The sequence below is a fragment of the Nannospalax galili genome, unplaced genomic scaffold (assembly GCF_000622305.1).
Source record: "Nannospalax galili isolate Female #2095 unplaced genomic scaffold, S.galili_v1.0 scaffold655, whole genome shotgun sequence".
NCBI lineage: Eukaryota > Metazoa > Chordata > Mammalia > Rodentia > Spalacidae > Nannospalax > Nannospalax galili.
The window spans coordinates 2,117,030-2,137,129 of NW_008337285.1; the positions used below are offsets into that span (position 1 = coordinate 2,117,030).

A 20,100-nucleotide genomic window follows, 5' to 3' on the forward strand; every position below is an offset into this window, starting at 1 on the left:
CACCGCCTTATTAGTACTTGGATACCAGTTATCTCTTTGTTCAAATTCAGTTAATATAGTCACAGTTACGGTGTGCTTACTTAGTACACTGATTATTTTGCTAGGTCTTGAGAATATGAAATGATTCAGGTATTTTTTTGGGTGTTACAACTTGGGTGTAGGGGGAGGTTGTGAACCAATTTATGATTTGGAGAGACTCAGTGTTATGAAAAGGGAAGCACTAGGCTGAAGATTCTCAGCTCGGGCATCTGACCTATGGGTGTGAGGTGGGTGGCAGTGGTCAAGAAAACATCTAGAAAGAAGCAGTCTATGCTGAAAGTGAGGGATGGAGGCTAGTAGAAATCTATGAGGGCAGTACCGCACAAGGTCAAAGATGAGAGAAAGTTGGAACATTCCAGAAACTGCATAACTCAGAATGTGTTGAGGGTATGACTGGGAATACAGGGGGGGGGTGTTAAGGGTCAGATGACAGGAATTTAAATCTAAACCAAGAGTTTGGGTTTTATTTGGAGGATCAAAGTAGGGAGCTGATATGGTGAGACAGGTGTTTGAGAGAAGGGACTGGAGAAATGGTGGTCAATTAGGATGTAGTTTTTCAATCTTAGTGAGATGACAGAGCTCTGAAGGGAAGAAACGGCAGTGGGATAAAGGATGGAGGAGGATGAATGCATTTGGAGATGTCCACATGCACTTTAAGAAAAATGAACTGCTTAAGTCCCAGCTTCTGACACATTTCTAAGTAACAGGTACACTAAGAACTTTTGGGGAATGAGTCATTTGGAGAGCACAGCCTTCCATTAAAAACATGGTGGTCCTCCTTTTAGCATCCAACAGCATTATCTGAAACGCTTTGGGCATATGTTGTAGTTCCCTGAGGGCAGCAGTGCACTGTCACAATCATGGCAGGGGCTTTGGAGGGAGAGGGATGGTCCCAACTGCTCTTTCTTGGTTATGAAGCTTGGACAATTACTTTACCTTTGAATTTGTTTCCTATTTCAAATAGGGTTAAGAATACCCACTCACAGGGTCATTGTGAGGCTAGAGGAGGAAAGATTTGTAGAGTGCTTAGTACTTGACTCATCCTAAATGCTAGCAACCTTTCTGGAGTTCTAGAATACAGGAGCTCCTTAATTTCTTTTTATTCTGTCTTCTTGTCTTTCACCATAAACTGACAATTTTCACTGTCATCACATATTCTATTACAGTCCTATGAGTGTGTAAGACAGACAACAGCTATTCTAGCTCCTTTACAGGAACCCATTCAGTTTTCCTAAGAACTTATCAACAAGGTACTGTTACTATTTCCTTTTTTATAGCTAAAAAGCTACAGTAAAGGAAATTGAGGTGACTTCCCCAAGGCACACTGCTAATAAGTGGAGGATGGGCTTATGGCCAGGCAATATGACACCAGAGCCTGTTTAAGCACATATACTACCTGTCAAAATCAAGAACTACAACTAACAGCTGGTAAAAAATAGTTGAGACTGAAAAAAAGATCAGATCTCCTTTAGTGATAATTCCTTACAGACTAAACTTTCAAAGCCAAGTGGAAGCTGGGTATGGTGCTGCACGCTTTTAATCCCAGCACTCAGGAAGCGGAGGCAGGCAGATCTCTGTGAGTTACAGTTCAGCTTGGTCTACACAGCGAGTTCCAGGTCAGCCAGAGCTACACAGTAGAGAGCAGCAGCATGAGTGATTTGGGCTCTTAAGGGTTAGTTCATTTTCCAAAGCTGATTGAGATAAGGGAGAGATACTAAATGCAGAGGGGGGTTCAAGGCAAGAGAATCTATTAGTTATGTTTTGCCCTCTTTAGGAATTTCTTTTAGGCAATAGACTAACTGGGAATATCTATCTATCTATTTATCTATCTATCTATCTATCTATCTATCTATCTATCTATCTATCTAGCATCTAGCATCGTCTAATAAAAGAAAACTAGACAGTTTCAACTTCCCAATTAGTCTGATGTTGTGTGCATGATGCACATAGTGGTTCTTCAATTTTTTTTTGGTTAATAGATGCCACTGAGAATCTGATGAATACAAATTCTCTTTCCAGAAACTCTGTATACAGTAATTCCAAGAGCCACTCCTGGGCATGGAATTTAGATAATCTTTATAGAACAGTGGAAAATCAGAGCCAGGACTTGAGTGTCTTGATTCTTCTACTAAGTTGTTGGGGACTTCAGGCAACTCACAATCTTTTGAGTCTTTTATGCAAAAATGGGACATTCTGGCTCATTCACAGTAGACTGTGATCAGTGTAGAAGGTGAGGCAAACTGCAGAGCACTATATGAGTGTTGTCAGGATACAGAGGTTCAGAGAATTTTCTAACCTTTTGGTAACACAGCTGTCACACTGCAGAACCAGAGTTGAAAAAGAAGCCTCTGAAGTGTATGCAAGTGGGAAGAACTCCTTCCCCTAAGAGTTAAGATGATCATGTATAAAATGAGTGAAGGGTTACAGAAGACTGAAGCGTAATGCCTATGTGAGGCCCTTCTGGACTGAATTTAGGACTCTTATGTTCGATCTACTTGTGGGATATAGAACTGTGTAGCTGAATGGGATGGGCAGAAGGGTATCAATCAGTGATGTTGCTAATGGAGACTAGCAAGATTCTCTCCTGCATCCAAATGAAGAACTGTGTTAAGAGTTCTATGACCTCTGAAATCCATCCTACTAACCAGCTCACTCAAGTCAGCACACCTAGCTTTTGGGAGCAGAAGCTTTAATGCATTGCAAATGAAATTATATATATATAAATTTGAAGTCTAAATTTAATTTAAAAAAATTTTTAAATTTATTATTATTTATTATTTTATGTGTATGCGTGTATTGCCTGTATGTAGGTAAGTGCACCCATGTTGTGCAATGCCTGAGGAGGTCAGAAGATGCTGTTGGATCCCCTGGGACTGGAATTACAGACAGCTGTTAGTTGCCATGTAGGTGCTGGGATTCAAACCCAGGTCTTCTGCAAGAACAACCAGTGTTCTTAACCGCTAAGCCATCTCTCCAGCCCACCAATGTAATATTTTTGATGCTATTGGAATCTAGAGGTGAATTTAGAGGTTTAACTCTTAATCTGCTACATCAGAACGATGCCACAAAATGCTCTCATTCAACTTAGGTTGTGAATGCTTTGGATTCAGATAAACAACTCTCTGTATGTCTCATAAAACAATGTTGGATCATGGAAACATTATAAACCAGTAGCCTCCAAAAAGACTCCAACTGCTAAAAGGCAATAGGAAACTGGCAACGCTTCCTTACACTTTCAAGCAAATTCTCCAAATACACAAATGATAATCCAGAAACACAAGGGAGGAGACTAGAATGGAATGAATGGCAAGGTGTCCTGGACAAAGATATGGAGCAAATATTCTGATGACCTTACCCTCTGTGCCTGGAGGTTGGGATGTATAGCCCAATCAAGTCTAAGGGTAAGAAGACCTGTAAAAGAGACTGCCAATTTTGTGGTGATAACAAGTCATTTAATGTTGGGCTTACATGAAAGGTTAACAAAATGCTTTGTCCTCCTGTTCTGGAGCTCAGTGAGCAGACTGTCATAAATGAATAGTAACAATTAGCTCAGGTCTTTCCTAGCTACCAGGCCTATAGAATAGGAGTTCATGGGGTTGAGCAGGTCAGACTGAGAACTTACCACGGCAGAGTTGAAAAAGGGTTTGTCAGTTTCACACACATTCAAGTAACATTTAATAACTCTTATGAAATTGGTTTCAGAGAAAGTCTATATTGTTGGTATACAGAAGTAAACAGGAGTGGTAGGAAACCATTTAACGAAGTCAAACCCAAATCAGATGGAACAGGTTAAACATAAGAATGAATTCAGAGACCCTTCTCTCAAACCCCTACCCACATCCTGGCTGCTGTTCCTGAGTATGGCTTGAGTTCAGGGCTGTGGCTTTTCACAGCAGCTAAAGAACAAGGCCTAGGTGGAAAAAGAGCTGGTGCCCTATGCATCTGCAGCATTGGAAATGACCATCTTGTGGTGCCACCCGATTAGGAAGCAAGGAGCAGAGCTGGAGAGGAAGTGCTTAGATGGGACTCCTCACAGTGATTTCCCTTCTTTTCAGTCTTCTTGGGGACACCCATAGAGCCAGAGAAGGCTCACAAGTAGGCAGATGAAGTGTAGAGTTATTAGGAACAATCTCTTAGAATAGTTTCCAGGGGAAGTTCTTGGCCGAGCATCAGAGGAAAAAAGGTGGATTTTCCTGGCCAATACTTTTTGAGTAGAGGGAAAAGTGACCAGACATATCTTCAGCTTTAGTCAAAGTCTTCTGAGAACCCCATGATGAAACCAGGGAGACATGCCAAGCACTTACACTTACAAAATAACTAGACTGGGATCCCAGCTCTTAGGATAAAAGATTAGAGATGACATAAAACCACCATGGAGAACATTTCAAGACTAAAAGAAAATCATTGGCTGTGAAGATATAAATAATATTTTCATGAACTACACCGAACTCCAAATCCATAGATTACCAAATCCACATCTACTAAGTCAAACCCCAAGTTACTAGCTATCAATTCAGGCAACACATGTATTCTGAGCTAAGCTCCCAAATTTGCTCTCTTAGATATAAGTCTGAATTTTTAGCCAAAGAATGAGCTCTTTCATTTATGATGGGAATCAGATATTTAACATTAAAACATTCAAAAAATGAAGTTATAGAGCAAGTTCCTTATTGCAGGAGAGCCCACGGGGCAGCTGATCAAATTTTGGCAATGTACAGGGTGTTTAAAACAGCAAGTGATGGCCAGATATTGTGGCACATGCCTATAAATCCCAGCATCTGGGAGGCTGAAGCCACCCTGGGCTACATATTAAGACTCAGTCTTCAAAAGCCTGAAAAGAAAAACAAACACCCCACCAAGTGACAAGGTTCAGATATATGAAGTTTAGAGGGAGGGAAAGCAAGAGAATTGTGTGCAGCGTATACTGATGCACCAGCAACTTGGGAACTGGTATCTAGGAATTCTAACTGCCTGAATACAAACCCAGTAACAGCTTCCCACAGCTGGTCAATATCAAAGTCTTGGTATTAGGGCCCTTTCTATACTATTTCAATACCTATAGTTTCCCAAGCTACAATGGAACAGAAAATTCCTCCTAGATGGAATCTGGAGCTCAACACAGTACAAGTATATAAATACCTTGCATATATGTCAAATCAGTACTCAAACAAATCTTACATCTCGGTAAAGAAGTCAGAAAGTAAAATGAAATATCAAGAAAAATAATATACTTATTCCCCCTACAACAATCTCCATGCCAAGAATGTCCCATTTGACTTTTCTCCCTGCCTTTTAAAATTAGGTGACAAATAGAATCCAGTTATGGAAAGAAAAAGGCAGGTGTGAACCCTGGCTCAATGAGACATGTTAAATACATAGCATCCTGGTGCTGAGGACAGAAAGAACTGTCCTAGATACCAAAGGGAAAAGAAAAACTCTACTAGCGGTCACTCACACTTAACAGTACATTAGTCATCGAACAAGGGCAAAGTGCAGGTGTCAGGGGAGGGCAGTGGAGTTGTAGTTCTCCATAATGAGGGTTGGGAACATATACTCGTGGATGGGTTTTAAGTAGCTATGTTTATTACTTTTTTCCGGCAATCTTGCAAGAGGCAGAAGTGTGACATTGAATTGAGTGAGACGAGCGTGTGGGTGGGTTGGTGAAGAGCCCGTCTCTTGACATGTGCTGCTGGCTCGTCAGGAGTGGCTGGTTCCACCGCTGAGTCGTGCTTATTCTTTTGCTTCAAGGAAAAGGGTTTCTTGCGGGAACAACTTTACCTCCAATAATGATTTATTGGGGTCTAGCTGAGTTACCTGAAAGAAAGAAAACACATACAAAAGTCTAGAACAAGCACACTGATTTTTCAGCCTTCTATGCACTAGCATGAACAGTATATGCTGATTAGCTATTCAAAAATAATTCTGTGAGGCTGGGCACGGTGGCTCACACCTTTAATACCAGCACTCAGGAGGTACATACAGGCGGATCTCTGAGCTCAAGGCCAGCCTAGTCTACATAGTGAGTTCCAGGCCAGTTGGAGCTACTGGGGACTCTGTCTCAAAATGACCAATAATAATAATAATAATAATTCTGTGAGATGATAGTGTTATTCTTAAATGAGGAAACCAGGGCTCTCAGCAAGTTCATGTTTTATAGTCAGTTTAATAGAGAAATTAGTACTGTCCTCAAGGCATGGATTCTAGAGGCTCGGTCACTTTCTGGATACATCCCTTGCCTTCTGTACCCTTGGGAAAGACACAGGAGGAAAGATACATTCAACTGGCCAAACAGCTGAATACATGCCTTAGATCTCTGCTTGGTTAGCTCCTCCTAGCAGATAGGTGTGCTCTGCTTGTTGGGACAACTAAGCCTTCAGCGGGACAAGGGCCAGGCCCTCCCATTAATTATATGGGGCAAACTACAGAATGGCTGGCCATTCCACTGTACCCAGAGATGACTATACCTTTGGTGAAAGGATACAGATGACAATATCCTTGGCTATGGAGATATAACACAATCTCCTTGTTGGGGGTATATTTACTTTGAAAAAAATGAGTCAACATCATAATGTAACTTTATATTTTGGAAATGAAAAAAAAAAGAAATTGACTACTGAAAGCAAAGCTAAACAAAATTTTTGTACTATGGGATAGACTACATCAGGGATCCTAGATTAGATTTTTGCCCTCCTAAGCCAGGGCAGAGATAGCATGTCAAAGTTTTATAAATTTAAAAGTAAGAGAAAACAAAAACTTCCTGTTTATCAAAAGGGGCTATGAGTACTAAAAGGTTGAATGATACTAGTTTAGTGGAAAGGATACAGGCTTTGGAAATAGGAAGACTAGTTGAAGTCACAGCTGTGTTGTCTATCAGCTTTGTGGCTCTTGCCTTTAGGACTGATTTAAGTATTAAATGAGGAAAAACAATTAGCACAGTGTGCATCATAGAACAGACCAACAAAGGCTGCTATACATAAGAGCAACTGTAAAAGTAGATGGGTATGTGGACAATGAGTGGTCCTGAGTGTGTGTGATGAATGGCCAGGCAAACTCTAGCCACACCCAAGGCTGCTGCTCTGCTAGTTACAGGTCCTCTGGGCCCTTGGGCAAATACTATAGCATCTGATGCAGGCAATTTGTCTTCTGCTCAACTCAAGCCACTCATGAGATCATTCTGCTGCCTGCTTCCAGCTTGAGAGAAGGAGAGCCCCTAGGGGCCAGGACTGAGCATCAAAGACTGACTGGCAAGCTGAAAGGGGAACATTACCTTTGACTGTGTCTAGTTGGAAACCTGGTATGCTCAGGAGGGTCATTAAGGAGATATATTCACCCCTAGAATCGTTTCTGCTAATAAGGAATCCAGGGCAAATCTCACCCTACTAGTATCTCTTGGGTTCTGGGCAGATGGGCAGGCAAGGTGGTAGGGAAGGCCCAGCCCATTCTCTTGTCTTCCAAAGCACCAGGGGAAAGCTGCTGGTAAATGTTTACCTACTTCCCCAATTAACGTACAATACTGCATTGGCTTCTGTCAATAAACAGAACTACGCTGCCTCTGCTTTCGACTCTTTGGCATTTTCTGCCCAGCTGCTTCTGCTATTGTTCTTAATTAACATGCCAGAGCTCTTCCAGCATTTTTTACTTTGTTATTTGTGGTTTCTAAACATGATGTTTACTGGGAAAAGCCAAAAACATACTAGTGCCAGAGTAGAGGACAGACAGGAAGAAGTGCTGGGAAGACAGGTTGGGAGGCTTGAGTACTAGGTCAACGTGGCCCCTACTGGGGTTGTGAAATGCAAGGTAACAGATTCATAAACTGCACCTAGTTGTCGCATGAGAAAATAGTGTTCAAGAAAAATTAAATGATTTTCTTCAGTCATTTTATGTGAGAGAGCTTGGATTTGGGAAGAAACAAAAACTTAGTCCATTATAACAACCACCCAAGGTTGTGGAAATAAGACAATTGAGTTTCAAGGTAGTTGATACTTGTTTAAGGCCTTAAGATTAGAAAGTATCTGTCTATACAGTGTCATGGTTAAAAGAATGAAACCAGATTCGATCTACATGACCTTCAAGAAGTTATACAACCTGAAAGCCTGTTTCCTTACCTTATCCTTTGTAGATATTGTGAAAGCTAAGTGTAATAATGTTGGTGAAGCCTCTGGTACAGTCTCAAGCCAGTAAGTGCTCAGGATGGGAACCCTGATCAACATCTAGGCTGTTCTGCTGTCTTTGTTTCCATTCCACTGCCCAGCTGAAGTGCTATCCTTTCCCTGGTTAGGTAACACCTTCAAACCTGGATATCTCCTTCTCTAGCTTCAGTGAGGCCTTGCCACCAACAGACTGTTTCAAGGTAAACATAGCCCTGCTGGGACATATCATCTGATACCCCTCTCTGGTCCCTATTTTAGATAGGAATTTCAAAGTAAACGGGAAAAATTCTGCTTCCACTGTAATTTGCCGGGCTTGGACAAAGTACATAAGAGGAAACTAGGGGATGCCCCTGGGTAGTAGCTAGTGGCCATACTGTGAAAGAATCCTGCAGTGCTCTGGCACCATTCTGGTAAGGCATGGAGCATATCAGGAGGGCTCTCCTGGAAGGGAGGAACCTAAAGTCTATATCCCCTGAGAAACAGTAGAGGACAGGAGAACTGTGTGTGGAAAGATGGTACAAGAAAATGGTGCTGCTGTTGCTGTAGGGCAGGGACACTCTGTCCTGGCCCTAGGTCTCTAAGGCTGACAAAGAGGAGACAAAGCAGATGTGTTTGGTGCAGCTTCAGTAGGGAGAGCTAGGGCAGGGAAGAAGAACTCCCCTACTCAGAACTCTTCAACAAGCAGCAAGTGCTAATGTGGCTGGTAATGCTTCTCTTCTTTTTCTCACTTTTTAATGCCTTTCTTTCTCTTTCTGGTATCTATTTTCTCCTCACAATCATAATTATACAACATGTATCATCATTTAGTGAGCATCTCCCATAAGCTGGAACCACGGCTGACTGCTTTCTATTCTTTGTATGTAGTCCCTTAACCAGTCCTCACAATGGCCTACTGAATTGTTTTATTGCCATTTTACAGATGAACACAACCTTTGTTGTAAGAAAGTAAGGTTTCAAAGTCAGGTTTGTCTGATTCCAAAACTCATGATTACCAGAATGTTCTGACCAACAAATACATGGACAGGCTGACTTGGGGAAGCCAAATGGGTAGTGGATGGTTGGGGGAACTTTCTGCTGAACCTAGAGGCATTCAAACACAGGCATATTTGTAGATGATGATGATGATCTAAAACTTACTGAACATTTATTTTGTACCTGGAAATTCTGGATATACTCTGTATCTATAAAAATAATTTTCATAAGCTGGGTGTGGTGGTACACAGGTGGATCTCTGTGAGTTTGAGGCCAGCCTGGTCTACATAGTGAATCCAGGCCAGCTGGGGCTACAGGGAGACCCTGTCTCAAAATGACTAAAAAAAACTTTTTTTTTTTTCATAATAGTCCTCTGAGGTTGGTAAGGTGATAATCCTTATTTTATAGCTGAGGAGACTGAGTCGTAGAGCAGATGATTGATTAGTTTATCTAAAGTCTCAAAGCTGCTAAGGCAAAGTCAGAGTGTATATCAAGGCAATCTAGCTTTGGAATCAACTTACTTATTAGATTATATTGCTAGAGACATTGCTGAGTAGGAGACATATGGAAAAAGAAGCTGCATGAAACGATCCTGATTTTGTTTCAAACCAAGATCTTCACTTTAAGAATGGCAAAAGGTCAAGGGTCCTTAAAAAATCCTGAAATGTTTATAAAATACGAATACAAAAACCCAATCTGAGCTTGTCTTTTGCCATTTACTTGGGACTTTACTGAATTATTGACTCTCTAAACAACAGAGAAATGAACCCTTTGGGATTCCTTGGTGGGAGGCGGTGTTCTCAGATAAGAGGTATAGTTTGACTTTGTCTATCGTTGGAAGAGGAAAGTCAACCATTCTGACATTTTCTTCACTGTTCTTGGAAGAATGGGCACATCTTCTTATTACAATAATATTTTCAGTAAACTGGCTTTATGAAACCTGTTTAGGTTAGCAAAAAAATGGGACACATTCTTTCTCAGAACTATTCTTTGCTGGATCACTTTTCTCAGCAATTTGAAATTCTGTATGTACTTTTTCTATAACCTCCCAGGACTTCATTCAGTGCCTTGTCTAAAAGCATAATTCACTCTTATGAAACATCTGAACAAACGTGACAGTGTCTTACCCTGGCCACACTGGGAATCTTAAGAGTGTTATGGTGAGAAGATATCTTAACTACCCAGCAGTTCAAGGCTTCATGTCACAGGTAGGCAAGTTGAGTCTCAGAGAGGTCGAGACTTGGCCCAGGTCAAATGGCTGATTAAGGGTTGCCATATGCTATCTTAGGGTTCCTGACATGTTATGGGATTCTTTTTTTTTTTTTTTTTTTCCCTTCATTGAGTCTGTATGTAGCTCTGGTTGGCCTGGAATTTGCTATGTAGACCAGGCTAACCTCAAACTCATAGAGATCTCCCTGTGTCTGCCTCTGAGTGCTGGAATTAATGGCATGTGCTACCTTACCCCCACCTGTTGTCAGATTCTTTATAGTTACAGCATTCTGCCTCCCAACTTTTACAAATACTACAACATAAATATAATATCACTACTAGGGTAGGAGCTACTTGAGGGCAGAAGTTAAATAATACTAAAAATAATAGCAGTGATATTTACATGATACTTTACAGTATGCAAGAAATTTACACAAATACTTCATATATATATATATATATATGATCAACTTTTTCCTGTTTCATTTGATTTTGCTAAGTTTTGCTTTCATTTTAGAACCAAATAAAAGAAAGTCTGTATATCTAATATCTTACACTTAGGAAAAATGTATGTTGGATTTTGTCTCTTTTTTATAAAGTTTTCTTAAAAATATTTTATTATATTTATTTTATGTGTATGAGTGTACTGCCGGATTTTGTCTCTTTTTCAGTTCTCAGTGCAACTTAACAACTGACAGGGAAAAGCACAAATCTAAACCCAGGCCTCTAGACTGGTTTCCTCCTAATTTTCACAGTAACTCCCCACAAGACTTATTTCTCACTCTGTGAATTATAGTACAGCCTTGGGGCTTACTCAGCAGGACTGGGAAGCAATACTTCCCAAAATATTCCTTCTTGCTCTTAGACTAAAGTATTGACTTCAGAAAACTACAGCCACTTCATGACAGAAAAGCACCACTGTCTAATTTGCTTGCCTCTCATGTTCTGTGCAGCCTGAGTTCCAGAAGCAACTCTTTACTAACTGGTAGAATATGTGTGCCTCTTCTAGTCCCATGGAGAACCAGCACCAGAGCCTCATCCATCCTCTTCTTCCTCTCTCACCAGTATGAAAGACAGGCAGGTCCCTCCCATCTGACACAGACAGACCACAATAAACATCCAAGCTCAAGGACTTTTACCCTTTCAGTTATGAACTACCTACTTCTGGATGTTCTCCCTCACCTTTCAGCCCTCAGCAACCCTAGCAAATTCCTATGTGCTCTGAGCTCCTATGTATTGACTACCAAGGTTGTATGCTCCCTAATGCTGCGAAGAGTACACAAGAAAAAACACAGGATCCAGTCCTGGTTCTAACAGTGTGACTTCAGACAAACCACTCCTCTCTAGGTTTTAATTTTGAACCTAAAAATGTGTGGATTTGTAATTAAACTGGAAATCAAGTGCACTGCAGTTGAGCTTTGGGGATCCAAACACTTGGCTCAAGACCCAGTACCAGCCACATCAACAAAATGCTTAGGGATCCCGTTTCCTTCTCTATTTGGTGAAAGGGTTGTTGCAGGAATGAAAATAGCCATCACTGAGTGACATGTGGAAGTTTAAATGATTCAATGCCTTTTCTATGTAAGGAGGTGTCACCTGCCTGGTATGAGCTACCCAATGGTTAGAATGATTGATGAATCACCAAGAGGTTTAATATCCATTGCAGTAACCTCCCTTTTGTTTGATGACCATGGCAAGTTACTAGACTTTCTAATTAATTATTTTTTTATTTATAAAACTGAGACTTTTTTCTTTTCTGAGTTGTGAGGATTCAATAATATAAAGCTTGAGGTGGAAGAAGGCATTTATTTTATGCCTATTGTTTCCACATAGAGGGACTACTGGGTATTCCTCTTGTTCCTCACGAGATAAGACTAATCAGTTTAATGATTCAGGAAAGGGATCCGAGCTCAGCCCTATCTTCCCCCCTTTTTAGAATCAACCCACTCACATTTACTATAAGGCTCAAAGGTCTGTAGCATCAATTACAGGAGGGAGGGTAAGTCTATCTAATTTAGGGGCAAGGAATATCAGCAAGTCCTTGAAGCAGAACCCAAAGAAAAATCTGATCATATTTTTGGTAATACAATGATAGGTTTATCTTTCAGTTAGTCTTATGTCTTCTCGCTGTCTAGAAATACTCAAGGGAAAGGGTTATTATTTAATGTTCCCTGGCTCCCAAGTACCCTACAGCACTAGGCAAGTGTTTAACAACTAAACTTGACGTAACATGATACAAGGGTCACAGTCCCATCCCCCCTTTTGTCCTCAGTTTGGTCTTGATTAAAATATGAGAAAGTTGAGCCAGGTGTGGTGGCACCTTTAGTCCCAGCCTTGGGGCGGGGGGTGGTGGTGGTGGTGGTGGTGGCAGAGGCAGGTGGATCTCTGTGAGTTCCAGGCCAGCTGGGGCTACAGGGAAACCCTATCTCAAAAAGACCGAAAAAAAAAAAAAAAAAAAAAAAAAGCACCATGCTGGTGCATAACTGAGCTCAGCACTGGTGATGCTGAGGCAGAACTGTGAGTTTGAGGCTAGCCTAGATTACATAGTGAGTTTCAGACCAGCCTGGGCTACAGTGTGAGACTCTGTCTCAAGAAATGAACAAAACCTAAACAAACTCCCCTCAACCCCAAACCTATTTAATATCAGTAACACAAAGCCACAGCAAAATCCCCTCTTATAGAGGCGCTTCATCTCTTTTTCCCTTCTGAGACAGGGTCTCTCTTTTAGCCCAAGCTAGCTTGGAGGTTATGGTGATCCTACTGCTTCAGTCTCCCAAGTGCTGGGACTCCAGGTGTGAACCACCACATCTGGATATATGAGATGCTTCTTTAAACCTGGCTTACTTAAAGAGTGTTACTTAAAATGGAGTGAGTGAGTATGGTAATAAATTTCCTTCTGAAAAATGTATACATAATTATTTTATAGCTCTTAATGCATCTTCACATATATTATCTAAATATGCTAGGAGAGTGGATGCATTAATTCTCTCTCTCTCTCTCTCTCTTTTTTTTTTTTACAGGCGAGAACACCAAAGCTCAGAGAAGGGTATTATTTATGTATGGTCACAGAAGTAGACATTGGTGAGAGCTCACATTTGAACCCAGGTCTTCCCAATTCAAATCCTGAGCTCCTTTTACTCTGTGAGGCAATACAAGGGCTGCATATGTAAGTTCCTAGATCACAGGGAAGCCTGTGTTCAAGTTGGCATTTACTTTGAGCTTGAGAACAAGTAATCTTTTGGTATGGTCTAAGTAATCTATTCTACTTGGTACTCTTAGAAAATCATAAATATCAGAAGCACAGTCATTACAAAAGTTATTCATAAAAGTTGCATTTATTTGTTATTTTTTTATGGAGATAAGGTATTGCCTAAACTGGCTTTGAACTCATGGGCTCAAGTGATGCTCCAGCCTTAGCTTTCTGAGTTGCTGGAGTACAGGCTTGCAACACCACACCTAGCTTGTTTCTTCCTGCCCTTCTTTCCTCTCAGGTGCTGGGGACTGAACCCAGAGCCTCATATATGACTGCTCTTGACTTGGTATTGCCCATGCACTATGCTAATTATCATCTATGCGATCTGATGAAATAGTTATCAAAATTATGTAAGTACGTCTCTTACTCCATTTTATAGATGAGTTCTCAGGAGTAAAGACTGGCCACGGAGCTTGCCCAAATTAGGAAAGACCAGAATTTATTCCCAAGTTCGTGAGCGTCTATCCTGTACCCAGTGCATTTTCAGTCTCTGATCCTGGCTCTAAACATGTTAACAGGACTTAACTGGCCTTCCCTTACGCATGAATAAGGCTGCACTCTGTAACCATGGCATGGCTCATGTTCCTACTGTGGCATGAAGCTTTGTGTCTCATCACAGGAACTCAAGTTGTCTTCTTCCTGTCAATTTAGTCCTATCAACAACTTTTTTTTGATAAACTAGGCATTCCTAAAGAGGGTAGTTATATTTATAAATTGTGTGAGGAGAATCTAAGAGCTGATCTTCTGGTTATGGGTATGAGACTACAGCTTTGGTAACTATAAAGTCCTTTGCAAAGATAAGGGACTGCTATTATTATTAACAGCAATAATAATAAGATGATGATAAAAATCAACCAGCATAGTTGTAGTTCTTAGCAACTTCTGTCTGTGGTGCAGGTGGTAACATAATTCCCAAAGGAACTTCCAGTCTGTCTCAATGAAGCACAAGAAAGAAGTGGAATTGGGTGAGAGGGACATTAGGAAACTGTGATAGATCTGGGGTGCTACAGAATAAAGATGGGTGGGCTTCTGTGGCTATGAAGATCACAGTATCTAGAACATGTTCTTTCTTTGATGATTTATTTTTAGGTAGGGAAAAATGAAAAGAAAAAGGAAAAACAGAGGGACAGAAGACTGACATGGTGACTGTGTCTTGTTGGTGTCCCTGTGTACTCTCTGCTTCTGTCACATTACAGTAATGGTAATGGAAATTAACATTGGCTGGATGCTGAGTATACACCGAACTTTTATGAACACTTTATCAATCCTTTGAGGGTTAGAGGCTTGAAAATATATATTATGTAACTTCAATGATGACACAGGCAGGAAGTGGAAGAACAAGGATTTAAAATGGGGTTTAGTTCCAGATCCTATCTAATCACCACACTCATTTTATTTAATTTTAGAATTAACATTTTATTCCTCTCTCTCTCTCTCTTTCTCTGTATCAATGTATGTAGGTGCACATATATGTGTACAATATGGCACGTATGTGGAGGTCAAAGGAGAACTTGCATGGGGTTGTTTCTCTCCTTCTACCATGTGGGTCTCAGGGGTTAAATTCAGGTTATCAGGCTTGGCAGCAGATGCCTTTATTCACTGAGCCATCTTGTTGGCCCCAATGATTTTAGTGTTATAGACATCCACTGCACTATTTAAGTCCCTTGTTTGGAAGGACTATTCCGTTCAAGCAACTGAAGCACACATTTTCTTATCTGTTATTCATAACACATATCGTTATCATATATATATATATGATAATAAGTAAAATGTAAATTTTACTTATTTTGCTCCTCAATCATCAGAGTTGGATACGTTCTTAGTGGTCATCTCTATAACACAGGGACAGAAAAGGCCAGTATATGGGAAGAACATACCTAAGATTATTCATTATTCATGGCAAATCAGGAACCAAATCTAGATTCTTTACTTCCATACTATGCCTTTATTTATTCAGTACACAACTCTCAACTGTTATTAATGTTAAAACAGCCTTGCTGAGAGTGCCTGAAGCTGGCCTCCATGTGGTGGTGAGCCCCCAGATCTTGCAGTACCCATCCCCTACACTGGGACCATCTGCAGCCCCTCCCACTGCTGCAGGGCTAGGCTCTTCTGCCCTTTACTAGGGGCCCAGACCTTTGCAGATTGGCTTGGACCCAGCCTCTGCCTAGCACACCTCCCAAACTGTGCTGTGCCTGCTGCTGAGCACGGGCCCAGACTTTAGGAGGAAGCCTGAGAGAATCTGATTGGTGCCTGACTTGGGCCTCCGTGGGAATTCCTGAGTAGCTGGTCCCGCCAATATAAAATCAAAAAAGAGAGCCTGAGGCCTAAACCAACCAGCTTTACATACTCAATTAGAAAACAACCAAGAAGGCTGGGTGTGGTGGCGCAGTCCTTTAATCCCAGCACTCGGGAGGCAGAGACAGATGGATCTCTGTGAGTTCAAGGCCAGGCTGGTCTACGTAGTGAGTTCCAGGTCACTTGGGGCTAGAGAGACACCCTGTCTCAAAAGACCAAAAAAAAAAAAAAAAAAAAGAAAACTAAGAAAAAAAAAAAACAGAATCAGACTTCAGCTTAACAAAGGAAGGCTTGAGTTTCATACCAGAATCACACACACACACAAAAACAAAAAGAAATTCACATGTGAAAATCACAATGAAAAAATATTAAAAACCTAAATATGGCCCCACCAAGCACCACCAGTCCTATAAAAGAGCTCTACAATGAGAACCCCCTAGAAATAACTCAGGACACAGAATTTAAAAGAACAATGTTATAACATGATCAAAGAATTCAACGAATTTAAAGAACACACAAACAAATCAAAGAAAAGAAGACAGGAAAAACTTCTGACTGACTTCACAAAAGAAATAGAAATACTGAAGAAAACTCAGACTCAAATGAAGAAGGACGTGAAAAGCTCAGTAAGCCAATTTGAAACGTCAGGAGAAAGCCTCACCACTAGAATGAATGAAATGGAAAACAGACAAGACAATAAAGTTGAAGAATTGGACTGCTCAAGTAAAATTTATCAAAAGTTAAAAAAAAGTAATGGAATATGCAGGAAATGTGGGACACCACGAAAAGGCCAAATTTACAAATCACAGGCATAGAAGAAGGAGAAGAATCTCAGATTAATGGTATTGACCAGATCTTAAACAGCACTGTAGAAGACGATTTCCCAAAATTAAGGAAAGACATGTCCATACAAATACAAGAGGCACAAAGAACACCAAATAGACAGGACCAGAAAAGAAACTCCCCATGGCACATCATAGGAAAAACACTAAATGTACATAACAAAGAGAGAATACTGAAAGCTGCAAAAGAAAAATACCACAGTTATTAAAGGAAAACCCATCAGAATTACAGCTGACATTTCAATGCAAACTATAAAATCCAGAAGACCCTGGACCAAAGTATTCCCAGCTCTAAATAACCATAGATGCCAACCCAGCAAAAATGTCTATTATAGTTTAAGGGGAAAGAAATATCTTCTATGACACAAATACACAGAAAGAATTCATGTCCACAAAACCAGCCTTTCAGAGAATACTTGAAGCAATACAAAGAGCTGAAGGAAGGAATGATTATACCCAAGGACAACAACAACAACAACAAAAACTAAATGAAAGTATAATTGTGGAAAAGGTTAGATCAAGAATGCAAACAGAAATTAAAATGACAACCAATACACATCTTTCAATAATAACTTTAAATACCAATGGACTGAACTCCCCAGTCAAAAGACACAGGACAGCTGAATGGCTCAAGAAACAAAACCCATGTTTTTCTAAATTTTAGATATTACTTTTATTTTATGTTTGAGTATTATGCCTGCATGTGTATAAATGCACCCATGTTGTGCAATGCTCATGGAGGTCAGAAGGGGACATCAGATCCCCTGGGACTGGAGTTACAGACAGTTGTCAGCCACAGTGTGGGTGCTGGGAATGAACCCAGGTCCTCTGCAAGAGCAGCGAATGGTCTTAACTGCCAACCCATCTCTCCAGTCCCCAAATCCCATCTTTTTGTTGCCTGCAAGAAACCCATCTCCACTTCAAGGACAGGCACTACCTTTAGGTGAAAGGATGGGGAAAAAATATTCTAAGCAAATGACACTAAGAAACAAGCAGGGATTGCAATTCCAATATTTGACAAAATAGATTTACTAAAACTAATCAGAAGAGATAAAGAGGGCCACTTCATTCTGATCAAAAGAACAAATGACCAAGAAGATATTAAAATCATGAACATGTATGCACCAAACTCTGATGCACTCAATTTCATAAACGGTACTACAAGACTTCAAGACACAGATTAACCCCAACTCAGTAATAGTAGGGGACTTCAATGCCCCACTGTCTCCATTAGACAGGTCAACCAGACAAAGAATAAACAGAGAGACATCTGAATTGAATGATACCATTCCTCAAATGGACCTAACGGACATATACCAAATATTCCACCCAAGCACCAAACAATACATTTTACATTCAGCACCCTATGGAACTTTCTCCAAAACTGACCACATATTGGAGCACAAAACAAACTTCAACAAATACAAAAAAATTGAAATAATTCCATGCATTCTATCAGATCACTATGCAATAAATATCATAGCTTAAAGCTTAAATAAATAAAGCTTAAAATCAACACTGGAAGAAGCCCTAGTCACTACATGAAATCATGGGAGATTAAACAACACACTCCTGAATGATGAATGGGTCAAAGTAGAAATGAAGAAAGAAATAAAAGTATTCTTGGAATTAAATGAAAAGTATAATATGACACAAAATAAAACCTCTGGGACACTTTAAAAGCAGTCCTAAGGAGGAAATTTATAAGTGCCTACATTAAAAAAACAGAGCACAGGAGACGGGCATGGTGGTACACACCTTTAATCCCAGCACTCGGGAGGCAGAGGCAGGTGGGTCTCTGTGAGTTCAAGGCCAGCTGGGTCTACAAAGCAAGTTCCAGGCCAGCTGGGGCTACAGGGAGACCGTGTCTCAAAAAAGACCAAAAAACAAAACAAAACAAAAACAGAGCACAAATAAATGACAACATGCAACTCAAGACTCTTGAAAGGCAACAACAAATGAAACCCAAACCCAGCAGACAAGAAGAAATAACAAAAATCAGAGCAGAAATTAATGAAATAGAAACAAAGAAAACGATTCACTCAATGAATCCAAGAGCTGGTTCCTTGAAAAGATAAACACAGACAGAACCTTAGCCCAGTTAACCAAAAGAAAGAGCAAATCCATATCAACAAAATCAGAGATGAAAGGGGAAACATCACAACAGTCACCAGAAAGATCCAGAACAGGAATACTTTAAAAACCTATACTCTTATTAAATTTGAAAACCTAAAAGAAATGGATAAATATCTAAAATCATGGGAATCACCAACGCTAAACCAAGAAGAGGTCAATAGCTTAAACAGACCCATAACAAGTAAGGAGATTGAAACAAACACAAAATCTCCCGACTAAAAGAAGCCCAGGCCCAGAATTCCACCTGACATGTAAAGAAGTTCTACAACCAATATTACTTAAATTAAAAAAAGATAGAAACAGAGGGAGAATTTCCAAATCCCTTCTATGAAGCTAGCATCACTTTACTACCAAAACCAGGAAAAAATATAACTGAAAAAGGAAACTATAGACCCACATCCTTAATGAACATAGATGCAAAAATTCTCAACAAAATACTTGCAAACCACATACAGACACACATCAAAAAGATCATTCACTATGATCAAGTCAGCTTTATTCTAGAGATGCCAGGATGGTTCAATATATGTAAGTCAATAAATGTCATAAATCATAAATGGACTCAAAGATAAAACATATATGGTCATCTCAATAGATGCCGAAAAGCCCTTTGACAAAATTCAACATGCATTTATGTTAAAAGTCCTAGAGGGAACTGGACTGGAGGGAACATGCTTCAACATAATTAAAACTATATAGAACAAACTCACAGCCAACTTCATTCCAAATGGAGAAAAACTGGAAGCATTTCCAATAAAATCAAGAACCAGACAAGATTGTCCACTATCTCCACTCCTTGTTTATATAGTACCTGAAACTCTTGCTAGAGCAATAAGACAAGAGAAGGAAGTTAAAAGAGAACTAATCAGAAAAGGTCAAATTATCCCTTTTTGCAGATGATATTATATCTAACAGATCCCAAAAATTCCTAGAAATGATTAACTTTCAGCAAAGTGGCAGGTTACAAAATTAACCTATACAAATCATTAGCCTTTCTGTATACCAATAACAAGAGTTGGAGCAAGAGTACATGGAGACCCTCCCATTCACAAAAGCATCAAAAAAAAAAAAAAAACAAAAAAAAAAAAAAACTCAGAAAAAACCTGATCAAACACATTAAAGAGCTCTACAATAAATTTTTTAAATATTTAAAGAAAGAAAATAGGGAAAGAACCAAAAAAGGGAAGGAGTGCCCCATGCC

The 20,100-nt window shown here is 40.0% G+C and overlaps 1 protein-coding gene across 1 annotated transcript in view; it reads right to left on the bottom strand.

Annotated features, from left to right (window-relative positions):
• Positions 1 to 5,600: 5,600 nt before the first annotated feature.
• Positions 5,601 to 20,100, bottom strand: part of Faf1 (Fas associated factor 1) — a gene marked incomplete in the record, with an annotated part of 402,697 nt that continues 388,197 nt past the window's right edge. Inside the window, 1 exon segment of the mRNA XM_029563227.1 lies at positions 5,601 to 5,853. Coding sequence (XP_029419087.1) covers positions 5,770 to 5,853 — 84 coding nt within the window.